Below are 14,279 nucleotides of genomic sequence, written 5' to 3'. Positions count from 1 at the left end.
AATTAAGCTAAATAATTTTAATAATTCATCAGACTGGATTTTTGATATCTAGATTTCAGTTGATAATAAGCATCTGTATGAAGCTTTTAAGTACATTCACTATAAAGTAGTTATTCTCAAAGAAGGCACAGCAAGTCAAAAAACCTTCCCAGGTGAAAATCCAAAAGCAAATCATGAGTTCGTAACTCTTGCTCTTGTCTCATATAGATCACAGCAAAAGAAAGGATGCAATACTGTGCCAAATTTTAAAGTCTATATGAGAACAAAGACATAAAAACCTGGCAAGCTGCTTCACTGGACCCCTACCTGTGAGAGAGGTAGACAAAGATGCAATGGGAAATAATGTCCACTTTGTGCATCCTAATTCTATACTTACACCCAGAAATATGAGGGGAAAGAATGAGGAGAAGAGGGCTGTATTTCTTTCAACAATTGTTTTGGCCTCCAAAAGGATACCTACTATAGTTTGTGATTGTGACTTGATTTTCAAGTCAACAGCACTGTTTGGTGATACTGGGTGAGGAGATGAAAGATCCACCCACCCCCTTAACTGAGGGTTATTTTGGTTTGGTCTTATTTTCTGCCATGTTACTATCAGCTACTGGTTTGACACCAATTCCCCATCCCCAGCTTACTTCTCTTTCACAGAAAATTCTCAGCCAACCAGGGCTCATAGTATAAATGGGATGACACAAGACCATACAATGAAACATATTTGACAGTCTGCTGATGTTACTGAGGTCAAGCAAGGGAGTTTCAGGGAGATGTAAATATTCTGGAGTAGCTGAAACCATCCATTCCAATGTAAAAAGTCACTGAACAGGTGCTTTCTTGGTGCTGATGAACGATGAATGTTTGCAAAAAGTATACACACATTTTAATATCAGGCCTCCTTGGTCCACAACATTGTTCTAACTTAACCATACTTAGCAATCAAGAAATATTATATACATACCTGGGTTTCATATAAATGAGCAATGTGAAACCGAACTGTAAAAGCAGAAAAGTGAAGACATTAGGAATAGGAAATTCAAAAGAATTAAGTATTGTGTTTACTTAATTACTTAATTGTGCATATCTATGTGTGAACACTTCTAATCTTGTGCGGCAGAGTGATAAATCAAAGAACAAGAGAGTCTAAACAGATGATAGAAACCTTCCCCTGTTCCTCACAGAAAAAGATATATAATGTAGTTTCAAACTCCAAAGTCAAAGTGCATGCAGCTTTTATGCCACTGGAGAATATTTCTTGCAGATGATAACATGCATGTTTAGGGCCTTTTTGGCTAGGAGAAAACAAGTAATTGCTACCAGCATCACTTCAGGTTAGCATGAGTCCAATAATGAATGATTTTGTTGGATTTCAAAGAAAGTGTTTTTAAAATAATGATAGTATTTTCATCCCATTATTTTTCTTCTTGCAAGGAAACCAAAGAGGCCTCTTCCTCTACATTTTATCCTCACAATAATTCTTGTGAAGTAGGTTAGGCTGAAAGTCAGCAACTGACCCAAAGTCGCCTAGTGAATTTCATGGCTGAGAGAGTATTCAAACACAGATCTCTTCAGTTTCACTCTAACCACTAGAGCAAACTGGTTTCTCTAGAACCCCATCTGTTGCTTGTTGCTAGTTGCGAAGTTGCATCCGACCCATTGCGACCCCATGGACAACACTCCTCCAGGCCTTCCTGTCCTCCACCATCCCCCAGAGTCCACTTAAGCTCATGCTGACTGCTTCAGTGACTCCATCTAGTCACCTCATTCTCTGCCGTTCCCATCTACCCCCACAATAAAACAGGAAAAAGTAGTAAAATTTTTCAATATATTTTGAGTCGCCCCTCTAGTCAATAAGTGCTGAGAAGGTTCATAATAAAATAAATATAAAATACAATAATTTAACCACTCCGTCCCAGGCATCTAAAACAAAGCTGACAAAGCATACACATATAAGACTCTAAGACTTCCAAATATCTCCTTCTAGCATATATACTGAATACACAAGAGATTAAAGGCAATCTGTGTCTTTGGATGCCATCCTCTAATATCACTTCTCACAGTTCTCACCCATCCACATCTCCCAAGTCAATAGGGCCCGCATACTTTTGTGAGGAAGGTTAATGATAATTCAGTTGAGAACTTATCTTAATTTGACCTTCCCTTTAAAGGTTTAAGTAGTCAAATGACCTACAACTGGCTTGCATTTGAATCAGTTAAGTGGTCAGGTAGGTAGAATATGTATCTATGATTTACAGCATACATGGTCAAATATTAAATGAAAATTTAGCATCACCAAGGAAGAGTCAAAATAGACTTGATATCATCCACACCACTGAAAAAAAACAAACAAAAACAAAACAAAAACAAAACAAAATGAAACAAAACAAAAACAGTAACAGCTGTCATGGCACATGGGATGAGAATTTTTAAGCCTTTCATCTTCTTTATCAACTCCTCCCACCCCTATCTGTTCTTATCCTGGAAGGGAAGCTTTCATTAGCATCAACAGAGCCTGGAGGTTAACTGAAGATGCAGGTGGATTTGCACTAGGCCTATGACAAGAGTAAACCCCCTCAACCCCACACATTACAGTCCCAAAAAAAACCCCATCTATGCCTGTTTTTTGATTAACTTGTTTACTGAAGAAGTGTACAAGCAGCACATCTAGTCTGGTCTAAGAAACTTCTAAATGCCATGGTTTAGTCTCTATAACATTACTAACTGAACAATCAGATGAAAAATAATTCCTTAAAATTGATTTGTTTTTGAGTGTGAATAAAAGTATGAAACCATAAATAATTAAGCAAGCAGATCCCTGCACCTGCCATTCTAGCCAATTACAGTCATAAAAGCCCTCTCTCAAAACATCAAGATCTAGAACAAAATCAGAACAACTCTTCAAGTTTTTTCAACAAAAACAACTGAAGGAACAATGGGAACTACTAGCCAAATTATCTGTGCGTGGGGTCCATGTAATGTAACCTGAAACACAAATATACCTGTGCACATTCAAGGTTGCCAGATATCTCAATACTATAAATATTTATAAATTACACTAGCTTGGCTACAATCCCACCCCCACACACACCCCAAATCCACAGATTAAGGATTCACAATCAATAAATGTTAACTTCCCTCCCATTTCTTGAGCATAGTGCGCTTCACTGCTGGCTACACTGAAAGCTTGTAGCCTGAACATGAATCTTAAGGTACTTTAAAAAGTAAACACTGTATGAAAGAGTAGAATAAATAAGAAATACTGGCTACCCTGAGGAGAATGTGATCTAATTTTACAGTATGCACGTGAACAAAGGGAGAGAATGGGATGAAAGAAGAAGACAGGAAAAGAGTGAACATCTTTTAAATAAAGGGAAGGATGGGAACAATAGTATCAAGGAATGGGTGTGAATAAATGCAATTACATGTGCAAGATTAGCATGGGCTAGGTTCAAGGGGAAAGAGGTTAAACTGAAGGCCACACAGAACAAGTGGGTTTTGAGGAGAGGATGCTACTATGAATGAGTTCTGGGAAGTATTTCTGGGTGTAAGGGGCAGTAAGCAAGGATGTGTGGAGTCATTTAAGGAAACAAAACTCAGGAGCAATTGAAGATATGAGAATCATCAGAATAAACAGCAGAGTTTTAACAGGAATAAAGGCTGAATGAGAGAGGAACACTGCAAAGAGAGTAAAAGGCTATGGCAAGAAGCTTGAACAGACTAGAGTAAGTAGATAGGGTAGATAGCCTGTGGTGGAGAGAGTGCTGAACTAGGACTGGTGAGACTTAGGTTCAAATTCCTATTCAACCATGAAGTTTACTGGGTGATCTTGGGCAAATCACTGGTTGCGTTTGCAGAATATAGCAACCCACCCTACAAATCGACACAGTGTCAGCTGTTTGTAGAACCACTTAGGGTATATCTCACAGATGATCAGGATCACTGTGCCATGTTCCCCAACTTTCTTTCCTCTTAAGCTGTCCTAAGATTTGCCTCTTGTCTCCTCTCTCTACTCCAATCACAATCCCTTTTACAGTTGCCTCCCTTTTTTCAGAGTGGTTTTTGCAGCTTCTGAAGTGACAATAAATAACCCCTCTGAAGTGCTGTAACACCACATACAACTGTCACTTTTTTTTCTTTTTTGGTACCAGAAATATATGCAAATGTTTTTGGTAACATAAACAATTTTTTGGTCAGTAGTTTAAAATTGTACAAGTGCGTAACTGTATCTACCTGAAATTTGAAGCTTTGCATGGTTAAGGTTCCACTAAGTGTCTGCTGTCAAATCAGCAACATGCAGGGACATGACTAAACCAGGTTCCACACACCTTACTTTGCTTTCACTTGACAGCTACCAAACAGTGAATAGCCAAGTACAAAGCAAAGTTTTGTGGAAGATCTTTGCTTGTGAAAGGGATCATTGACTAGGTGGCACTCTTAGCAGTGAGATCTTTAAGGTTTTAAGGGTGAATATGACAGAAAAACTTGGCAAAGAAAGTCTAATCTGTTTCATTTTGACTCTTTTTCATGCTAAATTAACTTGATGGGGGCATCCTGATTTGAAAACAATGAAACAGCCTTTTATTGTGGAGGAATTGGGTCAACAGTGGAATTTATATTTTATATTAGCTAATCTGATCAGATGACTAATTTTACCATTTTCAGTACTGCAGAGTAGATATCAGCTAGTGCTGAGTGGTAATATATTCAATTACAGCATCTTCTGATGTCCACAAATGAGTCATCCAATAAGTACTTCAGCACCTCCTGTTGGAGGGACTAACTGGCTCTTTACAAAAAGTTAAACCTACAAGAGTTGCTTAAAAATGTCTTTTGTACTATAATCAAGTGGATGTTCAGTATGAGAGAGAGGAAGAGAAATTGAGCATGATGACTGCTGTTTAATCAAAGAAAGTAAAAAATCGATGAGACTTAAAATTGCAACCTAAAAGATTTATAACATTTCCTAAAAGCTGCTTTGAGCGCCATCAGGGAGAGAGAGGAAGGTAAGGGATAGATCCAAAGAGAGTCAATGATGTATAGGGGTTTTCATTTCATTCCATTCATTAATTATTTTAAAAGATATTACTATTATTATTGCTAAGAAAACCCTGAGGCAAAATTGTTTTGAAAGAAAAACATATTAAAATACAAAAAAAGAAAAAGAAAAAAAAGAAAATTAACTTTCCAATGAATACTAAGAATATACTATTGAGTATTTTACCAGAAACTCTCCCAAGAAATATGGAATAATTATTCAAATATATGATAAGAGCGGCCAGAGTTACAACTGCAACAAAATGGAAAACAGAAGGTTGTCCAACCAACAGAGATTGGAAAAACAAGCTAGCTGAATATACAGTGATGACAAATTAACCAACTATGTAAATAAAAGACTGGTCAAAGATTTTAAGGATAAATGGGAAGCTTATTATATATTTTACTTAACAACTGAGATTAAAAATAGAGTTTAAGGATTGTTATGCTGATTTATTTTCTAAGAAGCCATAAAAAGAAATCCAGTTAATTAATTTAGTTAGAAATGGAAAGCCTATCAATTTCTATTTTATTTGTAGTGATTAAATGGAATCTGGACATCATTTAAGAATGAACATTTTCATGTGAAATCAGTTTTGTTTAGCTACTTACAAATATAATCAAGCATTATTTATACCTATGTATTATAATGTAAAATTGTAGTTATAAGCTTAGATGAATAATGACTACTGCTGATTCTTTGTGAAACTTCCTGCACTTGGTTTTATATGCAATTTTTATACAAGGTCACTAGGTAACTTCTTTTTGACGTTCTATGCTTTCCTCTTTGTTCATTATTTCCCAAAATAACAACAAAATCTAAAAAGACAGACAGACAGACCGACCGACCGACCAACTGAAAGATCGAATGACCTGAGGCACCCACAGTGGTGGTTGGAAAAGAACTGAGGAAAATGACAGGAGCTCCTCCTAGATATACCAGGGGAGAGAGGAGAGAGGGGAGGGGTTCCTGCCAGAAAAAAAAATTGCTAGGAAAATCTACCCAACAACTGGCCCCACGCAGACGCAGAGCCCATTATGTGTGATGTGCCGCAACCATGAAGAAAAATGTATGCTTAAAATACTAACAGGCAATTAAAATACTTACTTTCAGCATTGGACAAAGTGCAAGGATTGCAGTCAACCAAAGCTAACTGAAAATGCTGCAAAAGAGAACAGAGAAATTAATGTCTCTTTTACTAAAAGCTAATGCTTTATTTGGCACATAAATTAAAATAATTTTAAGCATATTAACTTTTTGTAGGTTCAACAGAAGAAAATACAGTGATATTGTCTAGCATACAAACTATTAAAAATTTACATGACAGCAATTAAAACTTAACATGGAGAAAGTAACTCTTGAAATTTAAAGGGCTCCTGATAGCAATTATATTTTGTTCTAGTGTTAACTTTATGCAAAATGAATGAAGGCTCATAAAAAGATGCACATGTTACATGGAAAATGTTATATTAGATCCTTATTTTCAGAAATGTATACAATCTATACTTCTAAACTATACCTTACCATCTTTCAGTAACTGAAGACTTTCATTTCTGATGTTTCAGTGATCCTAATTGATATAGTATTTTGAATGAAAGGTGTACCTATTGAAGTTTTCCTATATATTCAGTGACTTAACATGAATAATGAATTTCACACTTTATGTCGATTCTGAGTATACCTTAAGTGTATGAGGTCATTTTGAACATGGATCAAATGAAAAATAGGAATAATTAACTATGCAACCATGTTTCAGGTTAAGTAACAGATACACGCAAACATTATTAGAGTGCCATAAGAGAATGTTACCTCATACTGCCTTCATCTTTACTGTAGTAATAAAGAACTATCACCAGGGTTTTAAACATTCTTTCATTTAAAAAAATAATCAAAATGTTAATTAAATCAAGATAATGATCTAAAAACTAAACTAGGCTCCCCAATAATGTTACAATGTAAAATAAATAAAATACTCTGCAAAAGCAAAATATATCTATTAGACAAAGAACACTATTGTATTTGTTCATGTGCAAACAAGTCATTTCATTGTAATTGTTTTTTCTCTAATAAAGCAAACTGGAATTATTTCTCAGAATATGTATATATGATTATGCAGACTTGGAAAGCATAAAATTAACCCCTTGTGCACTAGCTGTCTTTTTCTTAAGCTTGAAACTATAAAACCTGTGCCATTACTTTAAACCCTGAAATATCCTGATTGCTGTTGATATAGCTATGCATTTTTAAAGCTATACTAAACAGAAAATCTGAAAAACATGCATTTTTTTCATAAAATATATAAGCCTGCATTTAGAGGCCTTTAAAAGGAATATATAGTTCTATAAAATGCAAAGTCACACTGCCAGTTATACCTTGTATAATACAGATAGAAACATAGCAGAAAAAGGACAGTGCAGATCCATCAGTATTGAGTAATACCAGTTAAAAGCATAATAAAAATAAACATTCAGTGTTGAATTAGGTAAGATTCCAATTTGTTTTTGCAATGGATGCTACTCATGAAATGCAAACAAAAACTCCATTTGCAACTTTCTGGTTAAAATATTTTATAGCATTTAGACAGCAGAAATAAAATTATTCAACCTCACCATAGTATTACTTGATCTACAATTTTTTTCAAATTTCAGAATATACAAACTGACAAAATGCAATGTTTTGCCAGTACCATTTAGCGTAGCCTATGATAAGCTATGCTGACAACTCAAACATACAGATAGGTAATCAAAAACAGTACATAGTTTATCATAAAGCTGCATCTGTCTTAAGGATACATTAATTATTAAGGATCACACATGAACAAACCTATTCATCTAGAAAAATCCTGCTTATCTAGCTCCAATTAAACACAGACAATACTCCTGAGGTATTTTATACAAAAAAGCAAAACAAAAGCAAAAAGACAAACTATTGACTCTTTTCAGCACAAGAAACTAGAAAAGCATCACATTAAATATCCAGCTCCAAATCTCTGCAGCACATCGTATCTAGCAAACATCAGCATCTCGTACAAATATTGCAGTACTGAAGCTGGCTGCCGCCGCCGCTGTATGAAATAGTTATTATGCAGGAGAAGCCACTGCAGTTCAGAGACAACATACAATGCCTCAAAAGGCAGACATCTCTGTCTACAGCAATTCAAATAATGAATAAAAATGATTTACCTATAAGAGACCAATCTGAATGTTTAACAGTGATGGCATCTTTCCAAGCACAGAAGTTGAAATCAATGACAAAGTATGATTTGTAAGGAATTAAAACTGCACAATTAATCAGGTGACTTTTCTCCTTCAGAGCCCTTGACTGATGTGATTGCAGCAGAAGTCAAGTCACAGATGTAACCTTTGCAATTAAATTAAAAGTCCAGTTCTTGTGTATCTTACAACATATATAGACAATTTTGCTATAAGCCATAACACATGTTTAACTATCCCTTCAGAACTAGACCTCTTTTTGTCAGTTTCTCTAATACTTTTGCAAATTTATTTGGAAATGCTTTAGAACTGCTAACACAATACGACCTAGTAATAGTAGATTAAAACTTATTTGAAAAGTACTAAAAACATTTTAAGATACACATCAACAATTATGATACCCTGGAATTGGACTGTTATTTTAGTTTGATGCAAGATTTCCTAGCAGATAGTTCCAAAACGTCTATGTAGCAGAAATCAAGGCATCATGAGAAATTTTACAATTCTGACATGAACATACCACAGTGGCAAACCTCATTCTAGCTTACAGCTCTTCGAGATGACATTTCTGTATGACCTAGGTGTGATGCCTGATCCTGAGAGCAGTCTTTTGTTCAGATAACTAGGACACAGAAAGCCTTGCGTAATCAAAGTGCTGGCAAACAGCCAAGGCTCCATCTGACAGGCATACTGAGGGTAAGGGTGGGAGGACATGCAGCACGTGCTGTTAAATCAACTCATTAGTTTTCTCTCTAGAGTCCTTCAAAATCGGAATTAATTCATCTTTTTTTAAAGAAAGAGGCTTGTAAGGCGTAAGCACTCTCTTTCACCCTACACTGCACAATCAAAACACAACAATCGACTACATAAACAGCATAAAGGAAGGTGAACAAAGCACTTTATTTGCATAATATGAATTAAACAGGACTAGTCTAAATGATCACATGGTCAAACCAAAAGTTTCCCTTAGCTATACATACCACTCTGTGATACTGTAATACAATACTTGGATAACAGATTAGTTGATGACAGTTATTAATTGTTCACAAAGATTAGTAAAATAATCTTTTGAAGGACAGCCTTCAAAGTTTCTGGCTCCATGTTCTAGCTCCTAATCTTGTGCCCCATTCCCCCCGCCCCTCTCAATCGCACACAAAATTGGTAGAGCTGCAGTCAGATTTTTAACTATATTAATCAATGTATTATGGACATCTTCCCTTCTTTTGAACACATGGTAAAGGATGTCAAGTCCACTGAAGTCATGGCTTTTTCCTAGAGTGCCACTGTTAACTATACAACATAATTACTACTGTCTTTGTGGGTAAGCTGCCAGCAGACGGAACACTTGGCTCTCTCCCTAACAGGTTGTACACAAATGGCAACTGTCCAGCTGGATAAATGTGACTCCACTCTGAAAGCAGTTCTTAAAATACTGGGTGACTAAAACATGAAATGCATATTCCCTCAACTGCTAATAACTTTATGCGCTTATTTATTTATTCAATTTATATCTGCCTTTTTTCTTTCAAAGAACTGAGTGGCTTACAACATTCTCTCAATCTTATCCCCACAACAAAAACTCTGCAAGGTAGGTTGGGCTGAGAGCCTGTGACTGGTCGAAAGCCACCCATGGATGAGTGGATCTAAGGATGAGTGGGAACTAGAACCCAGATCACCTGAGTCCCAGACCCATGCTCTTAATCACTACACCACACTGGCTCTCAGTTTGAGAAATGCCCTTGAGGAATGCAATGAACTTCTCCAAATCTTACATTGAACCACATGTTCAAGCTAAGAGAGTAATTGTCAAGAAAAAGAAGAAAAAAACTTGTCACAAACACTTCTTCCCCACAGACAGGAGGTGGGGAAGAAGTGAAGAACAGGAGATATTAGTCTTCAAAAAAGCTGCCTTGTGTATGCACAGTTCCCCAAATGAAAGAGGAAAGCACAAAGTAAGATGCCTTTAATCATAATTAATATGTATGTATTTTAATAACTAGGGTTTTTACATGTTTAATACATTATTATTTTAACTTTATTTTATCAATATTCTTATAAGAGAACTGTCATATCTTAGTCATTCTTTTCTACACAATCCATGACAGATAACTTCAAGATAGTCTGCTGGAAAATCAGTCAGTGCTTCCCCAGGTTATCAGAAAATAAGACAAAACAAAAACAAAATGCTACCCTTGAAACACACCTCATGCATTCACATATAAGGTTTTCTTTCTAAGGACGCCCCCTACTTTTCCTACCCATCTCCAGTGAGCAAGCTGCTGCCCCCCCTGTGGTGCCTTGCCACCCGCCACCCACGTGCCACTTCGCCGCCCCCCTACCCACGTGTGCTGCTTTACTGTCTGCGCTCACGCCCCCCTGCCCACCGCCTGTGCTTGCCACCCCCACACGCACACCAGTCTCCCCCCCACAAGCACCCCCCCCGTGTATAAGACACACCTCCATTTTTAAGTAAATGTTTTTAAGAAAAAGTAGCGTCTTATACACAGAAAAATACGGTACTTCAAAATAATGTATTTAGGCATGTTCAGTCATTATTTGGTCCATATGATTCTATTTATGGTGTGATGCAAAGTAGGCCTTGGGCTCTCCCTCTCCCAGTTTCTTCTGCACATGAAGATCTTAAAAGCTGAACTAAATGATCTCACACATTTTAATGCAGGGCTTCCATAAGACTGCACAATATAACCTGCAAGCCCATAATAAGCTCCTGATCTCACCCTGAGATCCTAGGGGCCAAGTAACAACTGAACAATACAATGAAACTGAAGTTACACACTGGTGTAGCACAATGGGAAGGAAGTACCAGCTATAATTTCAAATGTAAAAATGTTTACCTTAAAACTAGACTCAAAATCTGTGTTCACTTTGAACATAAGCCCAAGTCGTAAATGAATTTCCTTGGCGCGGCAAAAGCTGGGATCAACATAAAGCACCTCCCGAAATGCTTTAATTGCCCTGGGAATAAAGAACACACATTGGAATGTTAAAGTTACAATAAGTGGAATGGGTCCCTGTGAAAAACAACACATAACTACTTTTTTTAGAAACTCAGAGTGAGGTACAATATATTCTGACAAGTCACACAGTAACACTCATGTATTCAGTGACAGCTTGTAACTTTATTAGGGATGGCAGAGAAATCTGCAATGAATTCAAATGTTATTTATCTCTATGAATAGGACATGTATTTTGCAGGACAAGCTTTTTCTAACTTGAACAATTTGAAGAAAAAAATCTGTGAGGCAGGTTTGCATAGGTGTGCATTAGTGCTGATGTGCATTTGCAAACAGTAACACAATTCTTGTATGTAAATATGATTCCATTAACAAGTGGATAACAGAACAAAAGATGCCTGACAATCCACTAAATGCAGACAGAACCAATTTAACCAAATCTGTATATACCTATTCCTCATTTCCAAGGGAAGTTATGAAGTAACAGCTGGAATTTTCACCACACAATTAGAAATAGAACATTTAAATTTTAGTGACTCCTTTAATGTAATATGCATATTTCAATTTCAGAACAATGATCAATTAAGTGTATTAGTCAATACAAACACAGATGAACAGTTAAAACTTACTTCAATGTCAGCAAGAAAAAGACATTTCAATCATGTTTCTAATTTTATGTGTCATGCATTTCCTCAACAAATATGCATACTAATATGTTGCTATAGCAATTAAAAATGCTGATTTGCAATTGAATAGAGACTTTCCAACATTAGGAGCATAATTCTTAAACATTGGTCAAGCTGCTTGCATGACTTCCACAGCAACATCTTTTCAAAGAAAGAAAGAAAGATATCTGGGAAATGCAAAGATGTCTGTCTGGTTATCTCTGAATGAATGTAGGGGACTAAACAAGACTGCTTATTTGATGAATCAGTGCTCAAATGCAGAAAGAGAGCTCACAATTATTGGGAATAATGTTTTTCCATATTAAAATTCCATGCTGTCAGAATTATCATTTGAAAACAGAACAAACTGTAGAATGGGGTGGGCACATGTCAGCAGTAGGTAGGGCCAAAGCCAGCACTGTGCAAGGAAAAGTCAAAGGTGAATAGATTTGTCCTTTCTGTCATCTCCTTTTCTCCCTTTACTTCTTCCTTCCTAGCCAGATGCCTTCCAGGGAAGGGCCACCTTACAAATGCCAGAGATCTGACCTGCTCACATGCAGAAATCAGGCTGAAGTATGCTACCCTAGTGCCACTTTCATCCCTGATGATTAGATACTTAAAGGACAAAACCAAAACAAAACAGAGCATGAGTATAAGATTGTACAGAAGATGATTCTGGGAAGAAACAGAATCTTCTGGACCCTAATACTTGTCCCTTACTAATTCATTTATTTAACTATTAAGGTATTTTTATCTAACAGATTTAAAAATATATATTTAAGTGACTCAGTGTATACCCAAGCCTTTCTGCTGGAAAATTGTATTCAAGGTGGTTAACAATAAAAGTCATTATTTAACATAAAGGCTTAATTAAAACAATTGTAAAACAAATACATTCAAAACAATATCAACAGAATAAAAACAGTATGCAGAGCAGCTTACATACCAAAGGTTTGCCTGCACAAAAACTTCTGCTGGTAGAAGGACAACAGAGAGTGGGCTTGCCTGACCACTCTTGGCAGGGAGTTTTAAAGTCTAGGAACTGCCTCTCTTGCCTCCCCACCAAATGTACATCTGAGGATGGCAGCACCATAAGAAGATCCTCCAGCTGAAGAACTTAAAACCTGAGTAGGCTCAAGTAAGAAAATGTAGCATTTCATGCAACCTGGTTCCAAGCTGTATAGGGCATCACAGGTCAAACATCACTTTGAAATGATGCCCAGAAACACTGGAAGCTAGGAAAGCTACAGTAAAGTCCAGTTGCTTAACTGTAACTATCATTCTTCGAGTGGTCATCTGTGTATCACACACAAACAGTTGTTTGGAAGGTTTCCTAGCTAGATTCCAGTTTGGCAGGATCTCCTCCCGTTCCTCCCTCCAATATATCTAGGAGGGGTTCATGTCTACTTCTGCAGTTTCACTGAGACAATTGCTGTGAATGGCTGACCTCAAGCCCAAGTACAATGCAATTTAGTTGCTCAAAGATGCTGGAGATGAATGACACTGATGTGGGGTCACCGTGTGGGTTGTGTGAATGCACAAATGACCATTCCAAGAACAACAGTAACAGGTAAGCAACCTGACTTTCTTCTTTGTGGTCTCTGTACATCACATACATGGGCAACTAGCAAGCTTACCCTGAACTGGTGGTGTGGAGGTGTTGTCAGCAGATAACTGCTGAGAAGACCACTCTAACAAGGGAACAATTTTGTCTAGTGTGGACATTAAACTGATAGTGCTTGACAAATGTCAGTGGTGTGGACCATGTTGCAGCTTGTTGTGAGCTGCATTATCTCCAACAAACACAAGCCTCAAACTGCTTCTTTTGCTCTTGTTGTGTCTACGTACATATCATCCAGCCAAGTCTCTGAGCATGCAGAAAGCAGTCTGTTGAGCCCAAACCTCAGCCTGATTACTACCCAAAGCTCCCCTTATGAATCCATCTGTGTCCCCCTGCAGGAGGCGGCATGCCTTTCTGTGCTGAATTGGGGTACTCTTTGGTAAAGATGGTGAGCAATCAGGTCCACCTGCTCACAAGATGGAGGTTTCTCCTTGGAGGAACTGCCCATGTCAGCATTTCCCTCCTAGGGCTGTGACTGCCCAACATTCCCAGGGTTTAATTGTTTGGTCTTCCTGCTTGCCCTCGAAATAATATCCCCTATCTGATACCTCCTGCTGGGTCTCAAGACCTTGAACAACCCTCTGTTGTTCAATCCCATTAATCAATGGTATTCAGATTCTTCAGATTCTTTGCTGAATCTGAATCAGCAAAACTGGTATGGCTCATGTCCGGTGGGAATGCTTGCCAGAGCCTACCATTACACTTACTCACAAAATCACTTCGCAGAGATCAATTAGGGAAATGCCAGCAGGGAGGGTCGACAAGGTGGCCACTGCC

General features: G+C 37.3%; 1 protein-coding gene across 3 annotated transcripts in view; it reads right to left on the bottom strand.

The window, feature by feature from the left end:
• Positions 1-14,279, bottom strand: part of KDM6A (lysine demethylase 6A) — a 139,648-nt gene that overhangs the window by 61,773 nt on the left and 63,596 nt on the right. For all 3 annotated transcript variants that reach the window (XM_044442763.1, XM_044442764.1, XM_044442765.1), the window contains exons 6-8: positions 11,097-11,217; positions 6,137-6,191; positions 956-990 (exon numbers count right to left, since the gene is read on the bottom strand). In XM_044442763.1, the coding sequence (XP_044298698.1) occupies positions 956-990; positions 6,137-6,191; positions 11,097-11,217 (211 nt within the window). The remainder of the gene's footprint in view (positions 1-955; positions 991-6,136; positions 6,192-11,096; positions 11,218-14,279) is intronic.

Source organism: Varanus komodoensis, unplaced genomic scaffold, assembly GCF_004798865.1.
Source record: "Varanus komodoensis strain SLA01 unplaced genomic scaffold, ASM479886v1 scaffold4, whole genome shotgun sequence".
NCBI lineage: Eukaryota > Metazoa > Chordata > Lepidosauria > Squamata > Varanidae > Varanus > Varanus komodoensis.
The sequence above is the reverse complement of the archived record's forward strand: the minus strand, read 5'-3'. Positions and strand labels throughout refer to the sequence as shown.